Raw genomic sequence first — 11,407 nt, forward strand, 5'->3', positions numbered from 1 at the left:
CTGGATGGACACCGCAAGTACTGCAGCATTTCCCGCAGTAGGCACGTTCCTCATCGCTGCACCTGGTTATGATTAGAAATGTTTTAATATGTTCATTCAGCAGAGAAGCTGAATCGCAGAATGTATGTAAGGGCGCAGTATACGGCACTCGGCGAGACCAACTGAGACGAGCTAAACATAAACTCATTTACTCGGGAAATTTCACAAAACAAGGGTCGGACGGACACACTTTTGCTTACGTAACCATCTCAGAGGACATAATTTACACTTGAAGTGGGGCTATTATCCCCCATTTATTCTCATGCAACCATCTTCTTCCCCATGGTCGACGCAGCCTCCTCAACGCAGGTAGTGACTTGCCTGCTGACACCGGCGGGTACGGAGGGTTCGCCTTTAGCACTTTAATCCTTATATGCGTTTTTGTCTATAAACTAACACTGGAAACCCTCAACTGTACATCCTCACTTGTGTCGTATGTGTGCTGAGGCATGGAAAACCCAGCGGCAACCTCTCGAGGCGCCACCGCTACCGCAGCCCCGATGCACGGAGGCGGGCGACCACTGGGCATACGAGTTCTTGCCCCATTAATGGTTAAATAGTTAGAAGACCAGTAGAAACTGTGGGATACTCAATAAGCAGTAAATTATCAAGGGGGAAGGACTGCTCTGTGGAGTTTGTACGGTGGCTTTATTCATGGGGGCCTGTACTAGCGCTACCGCGCACGCAGCTTACCTAAATATCATGGGTCTGTATTCTGGGTTAATCAAACAAGATAAAGGAATTTCGGGGAAAGTTAGGACGAAAAAATTGGGAGGTATAAATTTTGACACGAACGAGGCAGCAATTGAACACGCCAGGCCTAAGGGGAGCAAACGCGGCAACCGCCTGCGATAACATAAAAACGTGTAACGGGGGGAATAATTCTGTCTTTCATAAACGCTTTTTCTTATCATCTGTGATAATTAATGTTATACTTTGTCTTACACTATAAAACGCCATTGCGGAGTTGCCAGCCTGTACGACGTCCATGTGGTGACAGGAATCCGCGGTCCCATTCAGTGTGCTGGTTGGCGCGTTGCCGCCGAACACACATAAAGAAGCAACAGTTTCAAAGGCTTGCGTAATTAAAAATAGAAACTGCCATTTGTTGAAGAAACCTAGAGTCTGTATTTCTGTGAATAACTTGGGGGCAGTAGTCTGCCCAGCAAATGCATACTCGATATTAGCGCCTCCTCTGTGTACAGGCACGAGAATAACGGATATTTGGGTAGCACATCGTGTTAATTAAGGTTAGCACTAGGTCAGTGAGGAGTTGTGGCCTCTAGATACTCGAATTACGTTTGTTATGCCTTGGCTCACCTCCTGTTTCCCAGCAGATGTGCATCAGGTGTATGGACGGTTTCGAAAGTAGCGCAAGCGCACGACGTCCCTTCCTGCACTGCAAAGATTTTTGGGCATTCTACGAGGGTTTATGATATAGATTATTTTCCACGTGCTCTTTAGATTTGTTGATGGAATCGAGTCATGGGAAACGAACAGTAGAGCAGGGAATGCGGATAAACCGAATTAATTGTGCCTTGCTGGTGGCGGTGGCAGTGTGCTTCATTAGAAATTGTCAAGCCGATGAGCCAAATGAGTGTTGTGTTCCAACTGACGGTATCATTTGTATTTGTCATCTCTTTTGGGCCACCGTAGAGGGGTCCGATTTTCTCCTTTTTCAACTGCTTTTCAGCTTCCGGCGAACACGAGGTGGCTCGAGGTGGGCTTCGTGAAGACGGGTGTAGGAAAGCCCCGACCAAAAGGAACTCAACTGTCACTCGTTCCATCTGCAGCTATTCGGGAGCAAATTAACCACCACGCGCACTTACAGCATGAGGAGTCGGCGCTTGTGCGCAAACTGGTATGAAAGCGCCCAACAGCAGTTCAGAAGTTGTCGGCTCTATTTTCTCTGTGTAAAAGTGCAGGCCAAGGACGCCGAGGCAAGGCACCACAAAGGAGGTCAGAGAGGTATACGTAGGTGTAGTGGAAACGAGTTGCATTTTATCGTCATCTTCAGCCGTGAACGAGCTGCTGGATGCCGAAAGGGTACGGAGAACCTGCTCCCCTCTTCTGTTGAGTAACCATGCGCCCACCGAGATGCGCAGCAGATAACCAGAGCCAAGGAAGGCGAAGCAGACACGGAACATGAGTAAGCGAGATATGAAGGGAAATGGGCAGCAACCAGTCACCACCACGACCTGCTTGCTTTCTTCCAGACTCAGAGAGGAGGTGGGCTACCTAGGTTGTTTCCTCCGTACAGAATAATCAGCAGCAGCCAGGAAGAGAAAGCAAAGCATGAAACATCCGAAGCCAGAGGTAGGCGACTGGGAGCTCTGTAGCCGAACACTTTTGCGTATATATAATGTACCCGACAGTCGTTGCCGAGTTGCATGAAATGGAGATGCAAAAGGAGCTGAACCAGGAGAGAGAAAATCTAAAATCCCTTATAGAGCAGGAGGTAGTCCTGAGGAGAATACGCAGGGGTTTCTTTTTTAAATCGTTCTATGGTTCAGCGCCAAGTTGCTGCGGGGATCGAGAAGTTGGCGGGGGCCCCTGTGGTGAGCATTGGGTCTGCTACCCCGGCGATGCTGCAGCAGCTGCACCAACTGCGGCAGTTATCTACTCCTTTCTAGACAGAAGAGGAGGGACAAGCAGCAGCAGAAGCAACACTTGCTGAAGAAGAGGCAAAAGCCGCAGAGGAAGAGGTCGTTAGGGGTATGTCAACATGCTTAATCCAAAACATGCAGCCCTACACCCGCCATGCTAAATGAAACCTAGAAGAAGGGACAGCAGAAACGGAAGGAGAGCCACAGCAACAAAAACAACAAGAACCGTCGGAATTCCACGAGGAGGAGGCTCCGCAAGGAGGCCATTCTGCATTAGAACGTAAGGTGCAACTCTAGTCTAAACCATGTGGACGGCTTGCACTGCATACCGTTGCCGCAGAACTAGTGGAATCTCAAAAGGAAATCCCTGCTGAAGAGGAGGAAGAAGAAACAAACGAGGTGTTGATCAAAATAACTGAAGGGGCGATAGCAGTTAGTAATAGGAGTCCATCACTCGTAAGTAACGCAGGAAATCGAGGGGTTGCAAGGCCTCTTCCTGCAGTTAAAAAACACCAAGAGGCGAGCGCTACGCAGGGGCGGCAGCATGCTACTACAGCAATGACCTCAGGGACACCAGCAGCAGCAGCAGCAGACGCCGCTGTATTTTTAGCTGGAAAGGCCAGCACAGTAGGAATGACTTCATTGTACTGGCTATTCCCAGGGTTCCGATAGTCCCACTTAATTTGGCATCACCCATGCATTTCCTTAAAAACCGGAAACATGTACAACTTCCCTACACCGCCAGCGGCAATAATAGTTGCTTGGCCTGCCGCAGCTACTGCTGGTCCGAAGACAACGGTGCCGCGGAAGTTGCTGGATCGAAGTGATTCTCACAGCAGCAGCGCTGCTGCAGTTGCTGCTGCGCCAGTTAATGCAGCACAGGCATGCCAGGCTGCAGCAACGTTCTTCGCACAGGCTAGCTAGTTAGCTGCCTTCGGGCCTCCAGCTGAAGGTACTAGGCGGGGGTCTTACTTTTGCTGTTCAGATCTGCAGCATTGTAGATAAAGAAGTTCATCTCTGCATTATGAATTGAGGCGGACACCGAAGGCAGCGCCCAGCATATAGATACGATACACCGCAGGGCAGTAGAGGTCCGCGCAAGGTGGCAGAGTTTTGGCAGCAGCAGCTGCAGAGCCTCCGGCAGGAGATAGAGGAAGCTGAAATGAAACACGAGGCAGAGATAGAAGCACAGCATACAGGCGGTTTCGGTTGCCTACTTCCTGTCCTGCTGAAGGGACAGCAAGACACAGCGATCGTAACAGGACACGGCAATTATATAACTTCCTCAAGGAAGAATGAAGTATACGAAGGGGCTTGTCGTGACAAGGGTAACCCACATCACCGTCGCCTCCGACAAATCCAGCGTTGAGGCTATGAAATCGCACTGTATGAAACTGGCACGAATGCCCTCAACTCTCGAGGCATTACGCTTCGCTCTAGCGAACAATGAACTGTCGAGCTCCACACCAACGCCTGCGGCAGAAAAACACAATAGGGGCGGGCATATATACACAGCGAGAGAGAGAGAGAGAGAGAAAATGACAGGGAAGACCAGACGGATGGATGCGTCTCGTACAGATGTAATATATATAAATGTGTGCGCCCCCTAACACGCTGACCGGAATGTGTGTGAATACAAATGTAACATGCAGACATGGACAGAGGGCCTGGATATGCATTATATATATGGACATTCTTGTACTTGCAAATGCAATGCATACATCGGGATGTGTGCAGTTGTATTTCTCTGCGACGAGCAGGGAAACGGAAGCACAAAACGGTTGAACGACCAGAAGCCCTACAGTCATGACGGCTTTGTGGCTTTAATGATAATAATAACTTGCTACAGCAATGCAAGAGGAAGTAATCCGAGAGGCACACTGAAGGTAAACGCACCTGAACAGCTCGTTAGCCGGCAGCACTCGATGATGAAGCGGCCGTCGCCACAGCCCAAACTGAACACAGCGGAGGCGTCGTCACGCAGCAACAGCACAGTTGGTCTATCTGTATAAACACGGAAGGAAAAACCTGAAATACATGAGAGGAGGATGAAGCGTTAAGCCTAAATCAATACAAGTGGTGCATGGGGCCGTGCGGGTTCGATGGCGCACTCGAACACCACATCGTTCTCAGTAACTTGAATTGCCTCGACAATGGCGCGTATCTTCTCCTACAGGCGAAACAAGGAGAGTGAATTTCTTTCTTAAGACAATAAGCAGCTTCAAAGCAATCTTCGCCTTGAGGTGGCTGGCTGTCGTTGTGCTTACCAATGAAGTGCCCCTACGGGTGTAGACAGAAAAGACACAAGACAAACCTAGTGATACTACGGAAACAATGTGAGCAGAAAGCACATACAACAGCCTCAGGCAGACTGCGGCATAGCTCCACCATGTGAATAGGTGGCACGCACTGAAAGGGGGAGACGAAGCCGCGAAGGTCCCAGCCGTCTTCTGCCTTTGCCTGCGAAAGATCGGCTCCTCAAAAAAATTAATAATGACAATGAGAGAGGGAGAGTGGCATTGAAACAATCTAAGCCCACAAGAAGCAAACGCGTGAGCTTGTAGAACGCAGATGCGCAGAGTCCGCGAAATCAATTGCTTACCAAGTCGGGGGCAGATCGGCGGAAAGGCATCCATTCGTCATCTTCATCTTCCGAGTAATTGAACAGCTCTGGAGCTGATGTACCTCCATGAGGTGACGTTCCAGTTTCATGTAGAGGTGAAGGTGTCATTTGCTGCATCAACGCACGTTGCGCATGCACAACTCTAGGCGACGGGAGGGGAGATGTGGTCAGCAGGGGCCTCGACCATCGGCCACTAGTAAACCACCAGCGGATCTTTCAAAGTGAATGTAAAAATGGCAATAAATGCGACAGTGGGGAGGAGATGAATTGCAAATAACAGTTCTCTGGGGTTGCTAACAAGAGGCCCGGTGATTCTTCTCCATCGAGGAGCCTGCGACGCTGTACGGGCATATCGACAGTGACTATTGACAAGTTGGCGAGTGTCCTCATTTAAAACAAATAACAAACCATTCATGTTATTATTTACTGGAGTTTTGTTTTCTCCACGGGCACTGCAGCCCATGGGCAGCCGCCAGCCAGCAATGAGCCACAGCATGCAAGGCGTACAGGCACGCCGGCGAGTTGGTGGTTCGGCTCTTTGGGCCATCGTCTTGAGTAATTGTTCATACTTATCAATATAATATTTAGTGTTCTTCTCTTATTCCGTTGCACATTGACCAGAAGCTACGCCGACGAGGAGGCCGGGCCTGGCAGGCGGCGACCCTCCTCCCTGTGCACGCACTAGGGCTAAAGCGCCTCCTTTCAACCATTTCGGCTTGTCTTTGTTTCTTTTGAATTCTTCATTTTCCGCATCGATCGTTCAAACTCCGCAGAGCCCGCGCCTAATAGCTGCAGGGGACAACAGCCTGCTGCAGCCTCAGTAGCACTGTGTGGCTTGAAACGACTGGGGCGGTTTCGAGATAGCGATGTCTGCTGAGCCCGCAGGAGCAGATTCAACACCACGTAAACTCCTTCTGTAAAGACTACAGCCACGGGCTGCTGAAATCCTCCGTGCAGCCATTCTCCTTGATGGTCTTCTTCGCGGCCAAAAGGGTTCTTGGTAGCCGAGACAGCAACAGGCTCGTTGTGATTGGTTTAAAGACACGTTTAAATTGCATTTAATAGTGGGGTTCATCAGCTGCGGGGCAAGATGGAGGTAAGCGCACATATGGTAGCCCAGCTCGACTGTCTCGACAGGCACTGCAGGCCACTGCAACCCTAGGGCGCCTCGCCTAAAGGCAGACAAACTACTCCTTGCATGCATCAAATAGAAGCACGCTATAGTAACTAGGCTAAATAATGTGTCAGATAACACGCACATGTGCACAGGGCAGTGGCATAGACACTTGAAAACCGGACACAGGAAGCAGCCACAAGCTTGCAAGCCTCAGTTGGAGCGCGCCGCTTCTTATTTATAAAGAGCAGATTACCCATAAGAGACACACAGACGAGCGGAAAAGGTGCGCATGCGCTTACTCTGCATGAGTTGCGTGATTCCCTCCTGTATTGTCTTGCTATGCAGTCCGGTAAAGAGCCCACAGGACCTGCTGCTGCTGGGGCTCCGGGGACAAAACGGCCTTCCACCGCACCTGCCGCAGCACAAGACTCAGGAGGGGGGAACTCGTTTTTGCCAGGAGCAGCTCCTGGCAGTGCGTCTGGTGGACCTGCTGCTGCTGCGCCTGCTGCTGCTGCACCAACAGGTAGAGAGCAGGAAGCGCCTCGGGCTGCTGCCTCGGCGCCAGGCGCGGGAGGCCGTCGGCGCTTGCTAGACAGCGATGACGAGTCCCCTTTAAGACCCCGAGGAAAGAAAAACAAATTCGTGTCCGACAGCTCGGATGAAGATGTCGTCTTCGGCAAAATGCACATTGCTCCACCCCGCACGAAGTCAGAGACGGCGGCTCCGAAGGCAGCAGCAGTAGCAGCAGCAGCACCCGCGCAGCAGAAGCAGCAGCAAAACGGGACCAGCAAAGGAGCAGCGCCAGCAAAGCAGAAAGCCCCAGGTAGGGAAGCGACTAAGAGGAAGTGGAGATTGCACAAGCAGGACGGGAGGGAGTGGGGGCAGGAAGGGGTGTGGCCCGCAGCAGTACTGGTTGTAGTATCGCTGCTATTAGGGAAGCACGAGTAGCAGCAGCAGAGACGGCGCATTGTTTGTCTGTTTTAATTGTGTTCAGCGAAAAGCCGACGGCGTAGCGGGGGCAACAGCAGCAGCGGCAGTGGGAGCAGTAGCGGGAGCAGTAGCGGGAGCGGGAGCAGCGGCAGCGACAGCGGCAGCAGCAGCGGCAGCAGCAGCAGTAGCAGCAGCAGCAGCAGTGAGAGCAGCAGCAGCGAGAGTAGCAGCGGAGAAGAGTCAGACGCGCCATGCAGGAGCCGCGCCAAGTCAAGGAGGTCGCCGAACAAGAAAAAACAAATGGCGAAAGCCAAATCAACCGGTCAGCGACGAGTGAAAGCCGAAGGGGGTAAGCCTCGGGGTGTACGTCCAACTCCTGTCTGCAAGAAAACAGGAGAGGCAGCAGACAGCGATGATGAAGGCGACGAACAAGAAATCAGCATGGGTACATTCGACCCCAAAAAGAGGAGCCTCAAGGACAGACTCGTCGCACAGTTCCTCCGAAGGCAAGACGACATCGCCGCTGCCTTTCACCATCGATTGCCACCTTGTTGTATTCTTTATCTGCCCTTTCCGCCGCCGTTCGTCGCCGGCTGGTTCGGCGTCGCTATACTCTTTCTCTTTGTCTGCTCTCTCTTGCACAGTTTATTGCTTTGCTAATGCTCTTTTCAGTAGTGTATTGTGGTGTCTCGGTCCTCGTTTTCCGTTGTCGTTGTTGCTGTTCCCCTCCATTGTTTGCGGTCGGTTGTCTTCAGCCCCGTTGCCTCATTCTCTTGCCTTGGCACAAGTAACACACCTGTATGAGATGTTGAATATGCTGTCTTTCCTCATGAAGCAACCTCTGTACAGCGCATATATGCTAGGCAGCCGCAGCTGCAACAGCTCCTGCTGCTGCAACCATTTCTGTAGTAGCAGCCACTAGCGCGTGAGGTGTGCATGCCGGGGAGGCCCTGCGCTGTGTTGCAGCAGCAGTAGCAGCATCAACACCAGCTAAAGCTGCATCGGTAGCAGCGGCACTACCAGCAGCAATGTGGCTTGGGTTTTTCCTTTGGGTTGGCTTGTCAGGTGGTGGTACGCGTGGCCGCAGTGGCCGCCTGCGGACTTCGACTACTCCAGGGAGTTGGAGAAGAGGAAGCTGAAGTGGGTTGCTCTAGAAGAATATGAAGATCTTGACGATGTCGACAAGGACGGATATACCAAAGTTTACCAAATTTCAGCCTTCCCAGGTACGGCCGATTCACGCCGTGGTGCAGTGTTAAGCACACCACGAAACATTGTCAGGACCCCCCATACATAGCAGTTAGCAGTTAATAGCCAAGGCAATGCCCTTACATAGCACAAGTTTTTCTTCTGCTTGTGTGGGTTTGTCCTAGGCGTGTTTCGGGACCCTAACGGCAACGCCATAGACCTGCGCCCTGAAGAAGGTCGCCCCAGCTACAGAAACGCACGACAGCTGTCGGAGTTGGAGTTGTTGCAGTTAATAGCCAAGGCAATAAGGGGCCAAATGGAGGCCCTGAAGAAGTCTCCCTTTGATGAGACGGCCCTTCAACGGGCTCTCCAGCAAGTAGGCTTTCGGTTGCGCTAGGCTCTTTGTGCGTATTATTGAGAGTCTTGTTGAATCCTCCCGCTGTGCCGCTGTCATCCGAGGAGGGCGTGCGAGGGTGGGGAGGAGCGCACCCAGTACACAGATTAACCTACATGGTGTATTTGTTTATGTGTGCATTTGCGATACGACTATGTCGCCGTTCTCTGCTGGGTCGTAATGCGCTTAACACATACCTCGTGTCTTGGGAAACGAGGGTTGGTGCGATTGTAGTCATGGATGCATATACCGCTGCCTGTCTCGACTGCTCCTCCGTCTGTGCAGGAGTTGGAAGAGGTGGAATCGGAATACAAACAAATGCAGAGGCGGACAGATGCTGCCAAGGGCCGAGCCTAAGGCACATGCCGTTTTGGCCTGTGTTGGACTGTCGCGGCAGTCTTACACAGAAACGCTTTTAAGGGAATGCTTAAGTAGCCGCGGACACAAGGAATGTGCGGATTTGAACCCCCTACGTACAATGGTGGGGTGTGCACAGAAGACCCGTGCTAACGCCGCTCATCATTCAATTTGACTATGCTGTGAATGACCCAACCGACCATGGCAGGCCGTCTTAGTTTCTCTTCAGGTCTGCGTTTAGTCGTTTGGACGGCACTAAAGCAACACATGGCCACGTCCTGTAGAGGTTCTCTGCTGCGGTGTCTCCGCAGCGCACGAGGTGCATTTATCTCTGCGTACCGCGCGCTTTATCTGCATTGTTACAGGGCTCCTATGAGGCTGCAGTGAATGAACGATTTCTGGAACAGATGCCGCCACCACTTACACTACATTTCACCCCAGTTGCCTGCGGATCACAGAACATGCTAACACATGACTATGCTCTCAGGAGACTGACGCAGTCCAGAAGGGCCGGAGAACGCCCAAGCCTCTATTTAAGCAAACTGCAACCCCACTGCAATGGCGCCTCCAACTTTTAGGGGCGATTGGGCCGACCCCCCTGTTGCTCGGGGATGCTGACCCGTGGACCCTTACACCATTGGCGAGCATTATACCGCTATACTCAGCGGAAGCAGGCGCTACGGGCCCGTTGTGTCACGTTGGTGACAGAAAAACGGAATACCCATCACTATGAATCGCTACAACACTGTCAATTAGAATGCCGCGGACATCCTTACCTGCAACTTTCTGCCTCTTGACTGTTCGCCCCTTGTCAAACGACTCAGCCGCACCGGTCTTCAGCGGCTAACGCTGATGTGGGGCAGCACCGAAGCTTATTTCCGCATGTAGAGGACTACCCGGCCTTCCACGACGGCAACGCCGAAGGATGGCGGGAGAAGACCATGCGTATGTTCTTCAGCTCCTGCTGCTCTTCATTCCAAACTCACGTCCCCTCACTCGACATTCAAAGTAGGTTAGTGCTTCTCTCAACTAATCGCAATATAGACTACACAACAAGCCTACTACAGCAAAAGGTGGAACGTATGGTTAAAAAACTGGAGGACAAGACGGGCAGCCTAACGATGCTTAGGGGATACTGCTCGCCGTCTGTAAGACGTCGGTGTCACATCCACACCACGACAATGCCAGTGTATTTCGCTCAAATTGCATCGATCACCCCCCAAATTAAACAACCGAGGAGCTGACAGAGAAATAGTTTGTTTGGTCGGGGCACTTTGATATGTAGATCACACCCGCAACTCCCCTCCCCCACACCTCAACAAGCGTTGGAACTCTCAACAGCAAAAAGAGTTGTTCTGAACAACTCCATAAAGTGAAACCATGTCCCAAAAGCAGCAAATTAAATGATGAAGAGCAGTGGTCGCAGGTCGCAATTCGCAACCTTCGAGCCCAACGGCTTGGGAGGGGGAGCCCTGCGGGGAACGCTGGGGCTGTTGATGTAGAGCGGACTGCGAATCAACAACGATGCACCGCAGCTCATAGCAAAGACAAAGTAATATAAGTAGCATGACTTTGGAATTTGAACTTTGAAATTCCCGTGCGAATAGTGAGAAAATTAATGGCAGAATATATTAATTAATCAGAATATAATCACCCTCAGTAGTAACGTATGCAAGCACGTACGAAACAGTGTTTCGTGTAGCGCGATGATTGCAAGTGTGTCTGTAAGTTGGCGCATTAACATTTGCCTGCGTAGTAGACAAAGGGTACGCAAGTAAAAGCGCCCAACAGTTGCTTAGAGTGTTCATGCATACAGTAACGAAGGTTTGTTTGTGCTTGCTTTTGGGCTGCCTTTGCTCCGCTTTGTCCTAATTAAAAGAAAGTTGCGTTGCAACTCATGGCAAGCGACGTCGTACCCCGTAGCAACAGCTTGCGCCGCTGCCTCAGTATGCCTGGTAACGGGGGAGACTTACCAGTCTCATGGTACCCTTATTTTAGGTATTTTTTCTTCATTGCAGCGCACAGTATTCCGCTGGGAAGATTCAGGTCCCCCTGTTGCACTTTGTAGCACCGCGTGTTTCACGGGTTGCGGGTGTGAACAGCGATTCCCCCCACTCGCAAAGGTTAGCTGGATATATATATATATATATATA

General features: G+C 51.3%; 2 protein-coding genes across 2 annotated transcripts; one reads left to right on the forward strand and one right to left on the reverse strand.

Moving 5' to 3' along the window:
* Window positions 1-3,667: 3,667 nt before the first annotated feature.
* Window positions 3,668-5,376, reverse strand: EMWEY_00025370 (Histone methylation DOT1 family protein (Precursor), related, related; the record flags this gene model as incomplete). Its single annotated transcript, XM_013481045.1, has 5 exons — window positions 3,668-3,802; window positions 3,988-4,118; window positions 4,542-4,649; window positions 4,820-4,925; window positions 5,248-5,376. 5 exons carry the CDS (start codon window positions 5,374-5,376, stop codon window positions 3,668-3,670), a joined length of 609 nt encoding a protein of 202 aa, XP_013336499.1.
* Window positions 5,377-6,358: 982 nt separating this feature from the next.
* EMWEY_00025380 (hypothetical protein, conserved) lies at window positions 6,359-9,254 on the forward strand (the record flags this gene model as incomplete). The annotated part of the gene is made up of 6 exons (XM_013481046.1): window positions 6,359-6,364; window positions 6,731-7,208; window positions 7,380-7,911; window positions 8,381-8,541; window positions 8,689-8,879; window positions 9,183-9,254. 6 exons carry the CDS (start codon window positions 6,359-6,361, stop codon window positions 9,252-9,254), a joined length of 1,440 nt encoding a protein of 479 aa, XP_013336500.1.
* Window positions 9,255-11,407: the final 2,153 nt, after the last annotated feature.

The sequence above is a fragment of the Eimeria maxima genome, genomic scaffold, assembly GCF_000499605.1.
Source record: "Eimeria maxima Weybridge genomic scaffold, Emw_scaff267, whole genome shotgun sequence".
NCBI classification, from domain to species: domain Eukaryota; phylum Apicomplexa; class Conoidasida; order Eucoccidiorida; family Eimeriidae; genus Eimeria; species Eimeria maxima.